Source organism: Meriones unguiculatus, chromosome 4 (genome assembly GCF_030254825.1).
Source record: "Meriones unguiculatus strain TT.TT164.6M chromosome 4, Bangor_MerUng_6.1, whole genome shotgun sequence".
Classification (NCBI taxonomy): domain Eukaryota; kingdom Metazoa; phylum Chordata; class Mammalia; order Rodentia; family Muridae; genus Meriones; species Meriones unguiculatus.
The window spans coordinates 112,759,083-112,775,626 of record NC_083352.1 but is presented as its reverse complement, the minus strand read 5'-3'; the positions used below and the strand labels follow the sequence as shown (position 1 = coordinate 112,775,626).

Here is a 16,544-nt window from a genome sequence, read left to right as displayed (position 1 = left end):
GGCTGGCAGACAGGTTCATCCTCAGCTAGCTGTCTTACACAGCTCAGGACCACCTGCCTAGGGCATGGTGTCACCCACAGTGGGCTTGGCCCTCCTATATCAATTAACAGCACAATGCCCACAGACACACTCACAGGCCAATCTGATCTAGGCAATTCCTCAACTGAGGTTCTACCCCCAGATAATTCTAGGCTGTGTCAAGCTGACAATCAGAACTATCAGAACAGGGGAAATGGACAAAAGGACACTGTTTGGAAAAAGAGGGGAATTTGAAGTACTAACTGCAGAGTGGAGATTTCAGTATCAAGATTAATTTTCCTGGCTTTGTGCACTGAGTTGTGGTTACCTGGGAATGTTCCTGTTTGGGGAACTGGGGCTAATATATTTCAAGTCCACGGTCATTCTCAAATAAAGAGTGACCAAGCAATAGTAAGGATGTGTGTGCTTGGGGTGGGGCTGGTGGGAAAAATAAAAAAGCAATCACCTCTAAAGCTTAATGTCAGGCGCTGTGTGGAGAGTCGAGGACACGACACGCCTGGCTCAAGAGAATGAAATGTGTGCCACCAGCCCAGCTGTGCCTATGTGGGGAGCAGGCCTTTGCTGTGGTACTACGAACCACCCAGACCACAGCTGCCAACCTCAGCCGGTGGCCAGGACTGCGGAGAGCTGCTGAGCCTTCTGACACCCAGGTGTGGTAAAGGCAGAAACCAAGAAGCCCGATGGGCGACTCCTCACCCAGGGTACACACTCTCACAGATCATGGGCAGGAAAGCTCCCATCACGCCGTGTGCCATTTCCACCCCTTCTCATGCATCCACTCCTTCCTCTGATACCAACGGATGCCTGCTATGTGCCAGACACCAGGAATGTGGCACTGACAGCAGACAGGATGCGGCTTCAAGGGGACTGGAGATTCTGAGGAGTAAACACATGGGAGGCTCCTGGCTGTTTGGGTCCCTGGGAGTGCAGTGATGTGGAGAAAACGAGAAGGGGACGTCAGAAGGTGAGACCTGGCGCTGGGAGCCAAGGTGGGGACACCTGAGGCAGAGCAGGTGGCGGTGCTCCATAAAAAAAAAAAAAAAAAAGACTCAGGCTGGGACGGCTAGAGGAAGGTCACAGCAGAAAGAAAGCTAATGGGGTGAGAGCAGGTGAATGAAGCAAGGAGTGGGAACCCCAAGCACACACATACTAATAATGCTTTAGCCACACGGAGGAGGCAAGATTCAACTCACCTCCACTTTCCATTTCTTCTACCTCCAGCAGTGTGGGTATGGGATAGGAAGCAGATCCCTTTCAATCCAGAAGGATGTGGCAAGACACTGGATCCAAAACCAGCCTTGTCAACAATTGAAATAAGAATATGTGAGCAAAACTGTGTAATTAAAAAGCAGAGGCTACTGGAATGGATTTGAAAAAAAAGCAGGTCCAACTGTACAGTGCCTGTAAGAAACCTACTGGAGATAAAAAGATGTGAAGAGACTGGGACATGGAGCAAAAAACAAAGGGGAAAAATGGCAGCCCATGGCAACATACAGAACAGGCTTCCAAATAAGGAGCCTGGAAGACAGCGGAGCAGGAGAAAAAGATGTGCTCCATGGTGACAAAGAGGTCATCACTTCCTCAGGAAGCCCGAACTGTAAAGTCACATCACACAGAACAAAATGCATGGTGAAAACTGAAAGACACAGGTCTGTCCTCAGTGGCAACCACAGCCTTCTCAGTGATCAGCGGAGCCTAAGGTACTGAAACCAGGAAGACTGCAGAAGCCCAGAACACCACCACACCCTCATGACCTCCTCAGACCATCAGACCATCATGGCAGGGCATATGTTCTTTTCCGATGCATCTGGAAGGGTTGGGCCATCAGTCAGAGCCTATACTGGGTCTCAGAGCAAGTTTCAATCCGGTCCAAAGGGTTGAGAATCGCCAGTATCACACGCTGAGCGCTGATTTCAATCAGAAGTCACTGCAGGATAAGTTGCCTGGAAAAGTCCCAATATTGAGAAACCAGTGCAAACAGAATGGCTTCCTCAGCTCCTGTCAATCCACGGAGGAAGAGCAGATGGCATCGGAGGGTGAGAGGACAGTCAGGAAGCCAACCCACTACCTTCAGGTCTGAGCCTAAAGTCCCCCGTGGAAGGGTACCAGGGGCAGGGCTACAGGCTCATCGCTACAATCCTACAACCCAATGGGCCAACAATTCAGACCATACTTGAATATCCTGTACCAGGCTACAAAGGCTGGGTAGTGCTGGGGAAGGAAGTGTGACAGTGATCACTGCAGCCGCCAGGGAAAGGAGAATGCCGGGTCTATAACGCAGGAACATGAATTCTGCCCACAGACTGCCACCGATCGCAGCCTAGGGACGTGGCATAGCAGTGGAGAGCTAGCCTGGGACCCTCCCAGTGACAGCCTAGGGGTGCGTGCGGCTCAGCAGTACACTTGCCTAAATCCCTCAGTGAGAAGCTAGGACTGGCTCAACGGTAGAGCACTTAACCTAGAATGAACCAGGACGTGTGCATGTGTGCATGTGTGCGTGCACATGTGCACGTCTGTGTGCGACTGAGTGCATGGCTGACCCAGTGGTAGAGCCGGAAGCATAACTCGTATTTGCCTAGATTCGGCTAGTAGGGGTATGGCTAAGCTCAGTGGGAGAACGCTTGCCTAGCACGTGCGAAACCTGTGTGGACTGCCATCTCCGCACATGGTAACGGTGGTAGTAACGATGAAGCTAAGCCCCTCCCTCCCACCCTCAGAGGACATCCCAGCCCTGGCTGACGCCTATACTGCAGCTTCAGTACGCTGCATCCGACTTCCGACCCACAGACACCCTAGGAAAATACACCGGGGCGGTTTTAAGCCACAGAACTTACTGTAACTCATTAACAACAGACACAACATCTGTGGGACCTCAGCTCTCAGCAGTAAGGAGCAGTGCACCGGCCCCGCCCACAACAGCAGCCCCGCCCACACAGCAGCCTCCCTGTCCTTTCACCATTGAGGAGCACAGCATGCAAAGGGGAGCAGTTTTGCTGTGTGCTTGACCCCTCTTTTCAGTCTTGGGGTTCCCTTACAGCAGCAACTGGGGAACAGCTTCTCATTCTACTGGCAGCCATGCCAGCCAGATACCTGCTCTCAGTGTCCAGCGTGCGGAGCCAAGTGCGCAGGGCCAGAGGCCACCAGCTTAGGATGGGTCCTGCTGCCCTGAGCCTCTGTCTCGTTTTGCAAAGAGGAGGGAAACACAGGAAACAGAAAACAACCCAGAGGAAAGAACCACCTCCAGGCACAGAACTTAAGCATCCCGAACGATTTCACAAGCAAGAAAACCAAGGCCCAGAGATGGATGGCACCTGGTCCTAGTTCACACAGCCCCGGAGGCAGGGATAACCATTTACCCTGGCAGTCTGACTATGATGAACTGGCCCAGACCCTGGGATCTTAAGCAGGTTGCCATGCAGTAGAACATTCTCCCGCACCAAATCCCCTCAGCCCACACCCACCTACGTAACTTTGGCTATATCAGAAGACACTAGGCTGTTCTAATCTCAGGTTCCCAAAGTCTACACAAAAACACTAGCAGTTACATAATCCAAACCCCCCGTATTATGTAACCGTGCAGGCATGTGTACAGAGAGGCGAGGCTCTCCATTCAGCACATCTTTAGTGAGCATCTACTGTACTGGGTGATGTTCTTGAAGCCAGAGGAGGGACTGAATGAAACAGAGAAATACTCCCATCCTGGTCCAGCTGACATGATGGGGAAAGGGGAAGACATCACTCATTAAATAAAATACCAGGGACGTCAGCTACCGGGAAAATCACGCTGGGGGAAAGAAGAGACAAGAAGCGGCAAGGTGAGGCAGTGAGAAGTCGGACAAGACCTAGGGGAGATGAGGGTTGAGCAAAGGCCTGAGAGGAGTGAAGGAGTGAGCTTGACGGGGGAGGGGTGCTAGGAGGACAGTATTCCACACAGAACAAGCGAAAGGGCCCCCCAAAAAAGACAAAGGAGACATGAGAAAGTGATAGGGGTAAGATGGGAATTGCACAACTTCACCTCAAAACCATAAGGTGCACACTCGGGAAGGGTGAGGGTTATGGCACACAAATCATATCTCAATTTAAGAGAACTGTTTGAGAAAGAGAAGAGGGCTGAGGCCACAGAGCAGCCCTTGCAGGATGATACCTTGGGGCCGAGATGCCAGCTGAGGCCCTGGCCAAACCTCCTGTCCCCAGAGTCCCTCCTCCTGAAGTAGGTCTGAACACCAGCCCCAAGGGGGGGGGAGCTCAGGACACACACACAAAGGACCTGCTATGACCCGCTCAGAATAGCTGAGCACAGGGTGGGGCCTGAGGTGACACTAGACCGTTTTTTGTTTTTTGGGTTTTTTTTTTTTCTTTTTGCGTGTGTGTTTTTTTTTTTTTTTTTTTTTTTTTTTTTTTTTTTTTTTTTTATCAGGCAACGAACTTCCTGAGCAGAAAACAAGGCTGTGCTCATCTGTCACAGGACAGCTGGGGCCATCACACACAACCACATCATGTCCTGGCTTAGAGGCTCAGAAAGGCAAGCCAGCAGCACACCTCATCTACACGCTGGCTACAAACTCCTCCCCTCTGTGCCTCCTTCACGACCCCTGTGACCCAGTCAGACCCACAAGGAAGCTGGGACCTCACTAAGGGAACCACCGTGGGGTACACAGCAGCCTGGGAGCAGCTGGGGTCTACCAGGAGGAGGCAGGAGGCTCCAGAGACCTCCACAGGAGCCGCCTTCCACCACGCCCCTGCTGAACCCTGTCCCTGGCTCTCCACATCCCCAGGGAACCCGAAGTGCTCACCACACACACAGCACATATACATATCAAGCATAAGACAGACAGGCGCGTGCGCGCGCACACACACACACACACACACACACACACACACACGGAGGCCCCAACCAACCTCACCCCATCTCCCCCCTCCAACCACACTAGCTTCTGACTGTCCAACCAGTCAGGTACCACGGGCCTCAGGGCCTTTGCACATGGCTGCAATACACTTCTTGAAGCTCTCCCGCCTCCACCACCACCTCCCTTGGCCACTCCACTTGAGCAGCTGTCACCACACCTGTTACCTACATTTTATTTCACGTGTCACCATCCCAGGCTTGAGGACCTTCCCAGACCTCTCTGGGCCTTACCATCCCCATACGCAGGATAGGTGTGGTTGGGCCAGGTGACGGTGCGCACGTCGTTAAGCCTTTAATTCCAGCACTCGGGAAGCAGAGGGAGGCAGATCTGGAGTTCGGGGCCAGCCTGGGTCAGGTCAGCCAGGGCCACACAGAGAAAACGAAAAGCCAAAAACTAAAAAAGTGAATGAATGAATGAATGAATGAATGATGATATCTACAGGAGTATATGAAAAGGATCAGAATCCTGTAACGCCCTGTAAACAGTTGGGCCTCTTGTCATGACTATAATAAATCATCATTTTGGAGTGTTCTCTTTCTGTGGATATTTGAGGATCATGCTTGGAACCTGGTGCATACTTTATGTCCACTGACCAAAGAGTGAATTCACCAATAAAAGCTCTGTCCTCCACATTGTTCCTTCAAATGACAGAGGACAACCCAGAAGGTGACACCTGCCAACACCAATCTACAATAGGCTGGCCCAGGGTCAAAGGATCACTGTCAGTTCCACACTGGGGAAGGAACGAGGCCGTGGACAGATACAGACTGAGTGCCCGACCACAAGACAAAGGGGAGCCTGCTACCCAAGAGAGTAAAGAAAGCACACAAAACTGCCCATGTTCGGGGCACAGGAAACTGCCCATGCTCAGAGCATGGGGAGGCCGAAGGCCTCTCCTCCCGGGCTACCAGGGACAGCAGTGAGCCTGCAGCCACCAGTGTAAACCCAGGGCACTGGGCACCTTTCCCAGGTCATGCACTGCAAGAAGTGATCCGGGATGGCTCCAAGGAGCCACGCTTCAAACAGAGGTAAAGGCTTAGGCTCGAGGTCACAGTAGCAGAGCCAAAATATGAACCCAGACCCTCAGTGGGTGCTCTCATCCACGAGGACAGAGAGAACACAGGGGCCACACTGCTATGTGAGAAGCACACGCACTGGGTCCTCACCTAAACACACAAACAGGCACATGTGCTGCGGGTTCCCTGCTGCTACCAGCGTGTGTGAACACCCAAAGGTTGGAACCCAAAGCGGGAAGCCAGAGAGGGCCAAGCCCAGCGGGTCTTATCGGGAAGCTCTGCCCACACCACCCCCTAATGAGACATCTGGCGACTTCTGAGCCTTCCCTGATAGTCAGTCCCGCTGGGCAGAGGCTGTCCCTAGCATCTAGCTGGTGACAAGATGACACTGACAACTGTCCCACAATGCACTGGGTAGCCCCACTGGGTAGGACTCCAGCCCGAAGTGCCCTGTCAGCAGATGGCTCCTCCAGGACTTCCTTCTGGAACCTTGGGTTCTGGGTTGACAGTGCCCAGAGCTCTAGGGATCGGACCCAGGCTAACCTGCAGGACCGCTGCCCCTCATGGGGAGCACAGCCTCTCACCTACAAGCAAAAGACTCAGCCCATGACCCACGGCTTGCTCTCTGGCTAGCAGAGCCCTCTGAAGACCAGGGTGAGAGCCTGTCCCAACCTAGCTCAGTGGCAAGGTAGTGATGCTGGGGGGGGGAGGGGAGGAGGTGGACAGCACGCACTGGGTTAGGGTCAGCCCCTCCATCAGGATTCCACCCAGAGAGCTGTCTTCCAGGAAAACAAAAGGCATCAACAAACCATGTCTGATGCTGGCTGGGCTCCACTGCTCCAAAGGCATCCTTTTGAAGGAAGAACCTGGGAGAGGAGCACTGCCCAGCAGGGCCTGGCTCCTTGGCCTCATCAAGGGGGTCCTCTCTAGTACTTGCCCTGAGGTCTCCCAAGCCAGGAACACCCACATCATCCATCTTTCCTGGAGTGACAGGATCCATGGCTACCAGGACGAGTGTGAGGATAATGGTGAATGAGCTTCCTGTGTCTGAGAAAAAGCCGTTCATTCACAGGCGCAGCCGTCCTCCGAAGGACGAGAACCGCATGTGCCCCGTTGGCAGATGCATTCCCAGGGCCTGGCTCACGGTCTGGAAGGGGCATCAGGCGTCTCATAAATACCTGCACGCTGAGAAACGTAGTCAGTGCCCACATTTCCATCCGTCCAGGGCTCTGCTTGCCACAAGTGTGGAAAAATGGGACTACCGAACCCTGACATCTGAGATGTTTGTCACTAGGGTTCTCACTGAGGTCAGGGATACGGTTCAGCGGTCGACAGTTTGCCTAGCTTTCTACCAAGTGCAAGGCCTCATGTTTCATCCTCAACACCACAAGCCATTAAACAGCTCAGTTGGAGAGTAGCTGGCTGGCATACAAGAAGTCACGAGTTCAATCCCCAGCAATATATAAATGGGTTGCAGTAGCTTGTGCCTGTGATCCTTAGCACTTAGAAGAGGAGACAGGAGGACCAGAAACAGTGTAACAGTCTCCTCCCAGACTAATCATCCCGTCCTACAGAGGAGCTCCTTAAGCAGGGAGATAAACAACAAAAAGAGTAGCTTCAAGGACTCCCTGAAACTGAGCAGACTCACTAGGCACCTCCCTGGCAGAGTAAGCTGCGCCCAGCTCCAAAGAAGACTCTGAGAGCAGACTGGCTGCCTGGAAAAAAAAACAGAACCCAGCCAAGCTGCCTGAAAGAGGTTTAGATCAACTGAGGCACCTGGAAAGGACTCTCTCCAACCTGTCGAGCTGCCTGCAGGCTGTGCAGGGCGCTCCAGGTTCCCGGCTTTTGTGAGCTGTCACCCATGCTGGGGTGGGTTTTGGTGATGCGGCCGTCTTTGAGTCATTTCTGCTCCTGTAAGTGACCCCTCACCCAAATACATGTAAGTAACCCCGAGAAAACTCAGCGGCTCACCAAAGTGGACTCTGGTGGTAGTCACACTTTGGTCTATCTTGTGTTCCCTCTGTGGGGTGGGTAGATGAATGTGTTTCGGCACCCTAGAAAAAAATTGCCACACACAACATAACTGGCGCCCAAATAGGGACATGACAGAACCAAAGATGAGCTGGGAAGCAGTGAGCGCATCAGCCTGACCATGGGTAGCAAGGGATACAGGCTCAGAAGCCTGACAGAGAAACATCCACAGAGGAAATTCCAATAGCGTGGTCCTTCCCTATATGGTCTGTGTTAGTGTGCCTTTGAACTATGACAGCAGCTGCATGGCTCTTGGTAGTGAGACACGGGGCTGAGGCTGAGCCAGCAGGATTGGGAGTGTCTGTGGGGGGAATCTGAGGATGGCAGTCGTGGTCTATGTGGTGTGGGGTGGCACAAATGTTTGATGAGTGGGATCCACCGCGTAAATATGACCTGAACACAGTCAAAGGTATAGAAGAAATCTTACAACCTTTGCAATCAGCCCACAAAAGTCGAGACTGTCAGCAAGCCATGCCGGGGCGGCGGTTACCTGGGTCTGTGTAAAGGAGCAACTACAACAAGAAAAGGGGATGTGGCTAGCCGTGTTGGCCTCTCTCTGATTTGGCAACTAAATTAGGTAAACAAGAGGATGAGAGAGAGATGATAAAAGCAGTCAAACAGACCACTCAAGTCCAACCTTTAGTATAAAAAAAGAAGAAAATCTGGAATATAAAATACACATGGGGCATTAGCCATGGTCCGGGGGGAAGTGGGGTGATCAGAAAATACTCAGCACTGTAACTGCAGGAATTAGGGAAGACGTTTAACAATCAGTGAAAGAGCCTGTGAGGCTGTGGGATGTGGAAGCAGATGGGACCAGTCTGGCTGCTGTGGACACAGGAAAACTCAGTAATGTAACTTCCCATCCCTGCTGAAGGCAAGGGCTGGATGAACTGAGACAGTGTTGGGGAAACCAGTCCCTGGCAGAGTGGCTTATCAGAGCCATTAGGAACACTTGGTTATCTCCTCTCCGTCTGAGGGCCCCACAAATATCAGGAGCTGAAGGACCATAGAGGAGGGGCAGGTGTTATTGAGGGAACGAGGAATAAGAGGAGCTATGTTTGAACCCCAGTTCACAGGGTCAAATAGAGCTGTGTTCGCAGAGGAGTTAAAGAAAAGCTGATCCAGCAGGGACCTCAAAGCTCGTATACAGCATTAGGGGCTTTGCTGGGTCCTTCAGAGGGGCGAGATCCTTATAAACTGGGAAAGGCTTTGGCAGATCTCCGTGACTTGGACCAGCATGAGAGTCCCTCAAGCAAGCGAGCATCCTAGAGAGAGCAAAAAGGTAAAGCACAGGAAGAGGTCTGCCTTGGTCCCTGGAAGACAAATATGGCCGGATTTGTGGCAAGCTGGAATTTGAAGGAAAGTACTGACAGAAAGCCAAACTGTGTGCTAGGGGGCTTGTGGGCAGCTCTAAAGCCTGAGGAGTTCACAGAAGACATGTTATAGAACAACACAGGTGAAAACGTTCAAACCCATCCTGGGGTAGGTAATTATCCCCCAGACTGAGGAGGGTGTATTTATCCCCAGCAAGAGGTTATACTAGGGGTGGAGATGGGCTTCCCAGTCAGGAATTCCCCCAACAACCAGGTATGGTGGATGAAGAGTAGCAAAAAACACAGCTACATCCATACTGACAACTCTGACCCAGAAAGCCAGCAGGTGTGAGCAGATTAAGCCAGGCCCACCGAGTTCATCAGGTGTGGAGAAACGCGGGGAGGCTCTGTGGAAGAGCTCCAGGATGTGGATGTAATGGCTTGGAGAGAATGACTTAAGGATTACAGGGAGCTGAGTTAGTGCCTCCTCTCCACGAGTCGTGCCCAAGAGCATGGAGGAAACCACTGCTGCAAATTAATGGACCCTTCCCACGCTATGTTAGACCTTGCTCATGTTCGCCTTTAGCATCTCAGTTGTGAACCTCTGGGATGACCTGACAGTGACAGCAGAGGACAACAGGCTCCCAGGGTGCTTCACCAAGGCTGTCTCTGTAACCCCACAATTTGTTATGCGATGGTGACGTGGGAGGACGCCTCATCCTGTCCATCATCCAGAAAAGAGTTTTGTTATACAGATGACGTAATGCTGCAAAACCTCTGAGTGTTTTGTTGATTTGTAAAGCCAATGGTACTTCCACCTACCTCGAAACCTTACTGGGGCTGGGTTATTCGAAAGGAGGAAAAAAAAAATCCAGAAAGACAGTTCCAGAGGCCATCAGGCTACTAAACGAAAACCCTAGTCCCAAGCATGAACTACTTCCCTATGAGTTCTTGCCCAGGGAAGCCCCAAAGGCTCCACAAACTGCTACTGCTGTTGATTGTACGCCAAAACGAGAAGGTAAGGCCCCACTGCTGAAGACGCGTCATTGCTGGGACTGTAGGACATGGAGAAGCTGAGCTGGGGCTGACCTGGAAACTCCCTGCCCGCTCGATGCCTCGTCTAAAACCAGAGGTGGCCCTGCAGGCTGTTGGCGGAGAAGGGTCACCAACATTCCTGCCTGGCCGTGGACCCCGCGCACTACCATACTGACACACCAGGCAGGCTGTGCCTGCTTGTGCAACAGTGGTTCCGAAGGCACGAGCACAGCCTTCCAGCTGGACTTGAGGCCTACTCCATAGGAATGAGTCGGCATCTGGTACTGTAGGCCAGGACAAAAAGCCTGTGGCTGGGGAGGCGCTCTGTCCCAGTGGGTGAGCAACTTCTACGGTTTTACTAGACGGATGTGCTGGGCCCGTCAAACGGCCTTCTAAACATGTGCGTACACCCATGGGTCTTTCGTTACCCGCCCCAACTCACAGCCCCTGGTGAAGCTCCTGAGAACTAATGACTCTTACCGTGGCATGGTAGCCTATTTCTCAGTCATAAATAGACACCCACAGCCACCCCTTCCGAGGCTCAGGGAATCACTGGGACAAAGGGGGGCAGGAAGGATGCGAGAGCAGGAGGAAGGGGGGAGTGTTGTGTAATAGTTTCCTCTAACATTAAAACCTTCTATTCTGCAGGGGAGCTCTCCAGCTTAGAAGGTAAAAACAACAACCAAAAAAAAAAAAAAAAAAAAAAAGCAGCTTCTAGAACTCCCTGAAACTAAGCAGACTCACTAGGCCCCTCCCTGCCAGGCCAGCTGCCTGGAGGAAACAGAAACTAGCCCGGCTGCTGAAGGAGGTTTAGACCAGCTCAGACACCTAGAAGGACATACCCCACTCTGTTGAGCTGCCAGCAGAATGGGTGGTTTGCTCCAGGTTTCCCAGGCTTTGCGAACTGTCACCCACGCTGGGGTGGGCTTTAGTGACACAGCTGTCTTTGAGTCATTTCTGCTCCTGTAGGTAACCCTTGACCTGTGAGACCCCAGGTCTTACATATACGTCTGTGAGTAACCCCAATAGAGCTCACTGGTTCACCCCGTTGGACTCTGGAGGTGTCCTTACTTTGGTCTGCTGTGGGTTCCCTATCTGGAGCGAGTGGTTAAGAGTGCTTCGTCTCCCCAGGAAAAGTTTTGTCACATGACACAAAGTCATCCTGGCTGCAAGCCAGCGCCACTGCCAGCTTGGGCTACATGAGATTTTATCTCAAAAACAAATAAATTATTTTAAATTGGGAAGCTGGCAAGAGGGTTCGATGGGCAAGGACAGGCTTCTAGGACTAATGGCCTGAGTTTGATCCCTGGGTTCACAAGGTAGGGCAAGAAAACAGATTGCCTCACACTGTCCCCGGACCTTCACACATGCACCATAGCATGTTTGTGAGTGCATGTGTGTGTGTGTGTGAGCACGAGCACACACACAAATAAATAAATAAATATGTGTGGTGAGTTTTTCTAAACCAAATTTTGGAAGGTTTTCACTGACTAGAATCTGCTCCAGGCTCTGCGCTATGCATGTACATGCTCACAATGTGTGCGAGCGCACATGTATGTGTATATGTGCAGGCACACGTGTGCACATGAATATGGAGACCCAAAGTTGAAGCCAGTTGTCTTCCTTGATCTCTCTCTCCCTTATATATTAGGTAGGGTCTCTAGCCAAACCCCCAGCTTTGCCACTGGCTGGTCATATTGCCCCAAGGATCCCATCTCCACCTCACAAATGCCGAGATTCAAAATGGACAGCCACGCCTGCATAGCTTTCAGGTGGATTCTAGAGATCTGAACTCTGGTCCTCACACTTGCAAGGCAAGTGATTTACCCACTGAGCTGTCTCCCCAGCCCCGTGACTATTGTTTACATCCTCAAAGCAGAACTGCTCTGACCACAATTCTCAGCACCCTATTTTTCCAAACACAAGGACATGAAGATGCCCACAGCCACTAGGAACTCATTCTGACTGGATGACTGCAGACTCCACAGTGTGCCCTGTACCCCCAGCCCAAGCCTCTCTCCCTAGGGTAGGGCTAGGAAAACAGCAGCTTTTTAAAAAACAAAACAAGGAGTGACTATGCAAACCACAATTTCTTGTTTTGGGTGAGCAGGTTCCACAGAGAAAATCTTTAGTCTCCTCCCCCCAAAAAAGCAGAACCACCAGATGCATTCTGGGAGCTTTGTGCCCACAATCCTGGCTCCTTTCGGGGACCTCAGCTGGGGTGTTCTGAGAAGACCCTCTGGGTGCCTAGAAATGGCAGGTCTCTGTCCTCAGCCAAGGGAAGTCCTCAGGGCAGAGCCAATGGACTCTCTGCTCACTGTGCAGTGTCTGCCTCCTTGCCAGGACTCTAACCGATCCAACCAAGGAACAGGGGGCAAAAGACTCCTCAGCCTCTTCCTTTAGAGAAGAGATTCCAAGCCCTAAAGGGTGTTGACACCACATCTACCCCAACCCATCTGCCCCAACTCCTGTCCCAAAACACCAACACCATTCTCTAACCACCTACCATGTGTCAGGCAGAAGGAACTAACTTCAGGTTCATTCAAGTTTCATGACAGCCCTGTTAAATAGGTGCCATGCTGCACCCACAGTACAGATGTGGAAACTGAGGCATGGTACATCAGTCTATGGCTGGGGGAAGCCTGTGTCTGGCCTGGCTCTAGGGCCCCACACTCAACATCAACAGACTCAGGGCAAAGAAGACATGAGCCACCAGGGAGCTCGCTTCAACCTGCCACCTCAGTTTCCTTGTCTGTCAGTGGAATGCCAACAGCACCCTTCTCAATTTGGTTAGTTAAGTGGCTGCCACATGCAAAATGCTGGACAGTAAATGACAAGGGTCAGCTCCTATATGCCGACACTTGTCATGTTACTGTCTCCACTGACACTGCCCAAGACAGCCCAAGATCTCAACATTGAGACCCCGGGATCCCGGTCAAGATCCACCCACACCACACCATACCACACCACCCTGCATGGTCACTCAACCTCTGTAGTGGCCTAAGACTGTCCCACATCTCCACAAAACATACCGCCTCTTTCTGCTTCCTAGACAGAGCTTCTAGGACCCCTTGGAGATGAGGAAGGGTATAACCCAGTATCTGGGTGCACCCCAAATCCAGTGTGAACACACTAACTGAGCCCCAAAGCCCCCGCAGGGGATCAGAACAGACCCACTGTTTTCTGTGGCTGGAGTTTAGAGGTCAAAGGGGAACTCACTGCAAGTCCCCAGGCTTTCTCTCAGTGAAGACCCAGACCTCACTTCCTCCAGGCAGCCCTCTGGGACCACTCTGCCCTCTGGAAGCTAAAGCTACTACCCTGCCCACCTGTAAGATTAATTATAGCATAATTATCACATAATGCGCAATTCCAGTTGCTATTTGCATAGCTAGCTGCCTGCAAGCACTGCTCAGAGGGCTCCAGATAAGTTACACAACTTGCCTATCCTAAAAACCCCATAGAACAAGATCTGTTATCCTCTCCCATTTTACAAAGACATAAGATGATGTCATGATGTCAGGCCAGCTTGCTCAAAGTCACAGATCCAAAGACCTCACCAGACCACACAGTCTGCCTCTGAATTTGGAGCTCTGGATCTTGTATTATATTGTCTATTTATTTATGGGGGGGGGGGTATGTATGCTATCATGTGGTCTCGTTAAGGGCAAGAGCCTTGAACTCTGGGCCATCTCACCAGCCCAAGGTCGGGAGTTTTTAAAGAACCAATTTTGCCCCTGTAAACTACGCTGGCTCCTCCCAGAGAGCCAGAAGCCCAGTGAACCCCTCTGTCAGGGTGTACAAAAGCTGACAAGTTGGGGCGGGGAGAACCCCAGGAGAGCTGCCAGTGCCTCTGCACGCAGGAAAGCCTTAGTACCAAGATGAGCCCACAGCTCTCGGCCCAAGCTTTCAGGACTAAATGGTCTCGGGTTGCCTGAGGGCCATTCCCCAGAGGCCAGAGGTGGCCTCCTGGGCTCACAGGGCAGGGCTTGCTGCTCAGGTTACACAATCAGTCCTCCACTTCGGGCCTTGGCTTGAGGACACAAGAAAGGGCAAGGCAGGAAAGCAGCCCGAGGTCCCCTACTCCTGTACAGGTGGGGAAACTGAGGCCAACCCAAGTAGCCAGAGTGCTCCAAGACACAGCAACGCCAGCCTGGCTCATCTCAGAATGCCCTAGTCATACACACGCATGGCTGTCCACACAGGACAGGTATCCTGGGGATGACATGAAAGCCTGAGAAAACTTTTTTTTGGTTTACTCCTAAGATTGCAGACTCCAATCAATTTCCATTATTCCAGCTTTCCCAGGCTCTCTGTACCAACAAGACAATTTAAAACCGCAGTTAACCCTGCACAACAGCCAGGGGCACACACTGAGGAGGGGTATATTTTTTTTCCCCATTAATACAAAAACTGGTTTATATTTCCTGTTTCTTTTTAAGGCTGAGGAGCTCAGCCACTGCGAGGGGGAAGTGAGGAGTTCCCTAGAATCTGTCATTGCTCAGCAATGCCAGAGTGGCTACATCTTTCATTTAGAAACTGCCAGCTTCAAGCCGGGCCAATCTCTCTCTCTCTCCTTTCTCTCCTCTCTCTCCTCTCTCTCTCTTCCTCTGCTGTGAGAGAGGAAGAGATGGGAAAGAAAGCCAACCCTCTATTACCCTTTCCAGAAGGATCCCTGAGCCAAATGGGTTTCAGTGCCTCTACACAGCTCCCCCATTCCGTACCCCCTCTTCCCTGAGTGGGAACCCCCTATCTCACGCAGCCTTCCTTGTACCCTGAAGCCACTAAAAACCCAAGAATGCCTCTTCTCCCAGAAGTAGAGAGCTACAGTGTGGTTCGGGGGTCTCTGAAACAAACAAACACATACACACACACACACACACACACACACACACACACACACACACACACACGGCCCTTCCTGAAGCAGGGTTAAGACTTCCTCCAACCCAACAGTTAAAGCGGCCCCAGCAGGAGGCACGGAGATTAAAGCCCTCAGGTCTCCCAAACCAACCCATCCCACCCCCTCTAGTTTTCTCACTTCCTAGGAGGGTAGGGAAGTGGCCCCTTCCTCCTTCTCGCTCGAGACACCAGGAGAGCTTACGCACCGCAGTTTAAAGCACCCGCGGGGCTGCCCTGGGTCACCGCCCTGCATCCAACCCGACGTAGCCAGCTGTACAATCCAGAGCAAGGGACAAGACCTCTCTGGAACAGAACTCTTCCCCGGCCTTAAGAATCGGAAAATATAAGCGCGGTACTAATGAATCCGGTAACGGCTCAGCCAGTCGAGACCCGTGTAAGGTGCGTGGTACATGGGCGCACTCGAAAACGGTTTTGCAATCTAAGGCTGCGTCTGTGCAATTTGAGCTGGGGGCACCGCTACAGAGCCCAGAGGCCCCGGTACAGTTAAGGGTGCTCAGAGCCCCTGTCCCGGCTTCTCCCCACACGGGCCACCGGCGGGGGCCCCGGGCAGCGGCAGTGCGGATGTGACCATTTTCAAACTATGCACAAGGCGGGGAGCTACAGACAAAAGCGCAGCGCGGGCCGGCCGGCCACAGGTGGCGGGAGCTCACCGACTGCAGGAACCGCAAGGTGCCCACGTAGTCGCGTTCCGTGCCCAGGATCTCGTTGAGCACGCACAGACGGAGGCGCAGCTGGCGCTCCGACTCGCGGGCGGCCGCGCACGGACCGGATCCGGGGCCGCGAGCGTCCGGCTGCGCACCGTCCCCGCCTGAGTCTCCGCCGCCGTCGCCGCTCCCGCTACCGGGCGCCTCCATCGCCGCGCGGCGCCCGAACTTCCCGCGCCGAGATCGCGCCGCGGCTCAGGCGTCCGGGCTCCTCATCCCGGACAGGCGCCGCTCAGCGGGCCCGGGGCAGGAGGAGCGGGGGCGGGACCTGGGCGGAGCCATGGCGGAGTGGGGGCGGAGCCCTAATGGAGAGGGCGGGGGGCTAGGCGGGTAAAGAGGCGGGGTCCGTCGGGGAGTGGGCGGGGCCTTGTGGAAAATAGACGGGGTGGGGCAAGGGCGGGACCTGGTGGGGAAACTGGGCGGAGACTAATGGAGAATGGCTGGAGCTGTGGTGGAGGCTGGTCGGGAACTGAGCGGAGCTTCCACCCGCAGCCCCGGGGCAGGCTAAGAGCAGGTTCATGAGCACGCCGCACGGACAGATTTCGGGGCTGTAGTCATGTCGCTCTGGACGCCCCT

General features: G+C 52.9%; 1 protein-coding gene across 1 annotated transcript in view; it reads right to left on the bottom strand.

Annotated features, from left to right (window-relative positions):
• Positions 1-16,212, bottom strand: part of Prex1 (phosphatidylinositol-3,4,5-trisphosphate dependent Rac exchange factor 1) — a 147,727-nt gene extending 131,515 nt beyond the window's left edge. Inside the window, exon 1 of the mRNA XM_021637937.2 lies at positions 15,915-16,212. Within this exon, the coding sequence (XP_021493612.1) occupies positions 15,915-16,118 (204 nt within the window). The 5' untranslated portion in view covers positions 16,119-16,212. The remainder of the gene's footprint in view (positions 1-15,914) is intronic.
• Between the last annotated feature and the right edge of the window lie 332 nt (positions 16,213-16,544).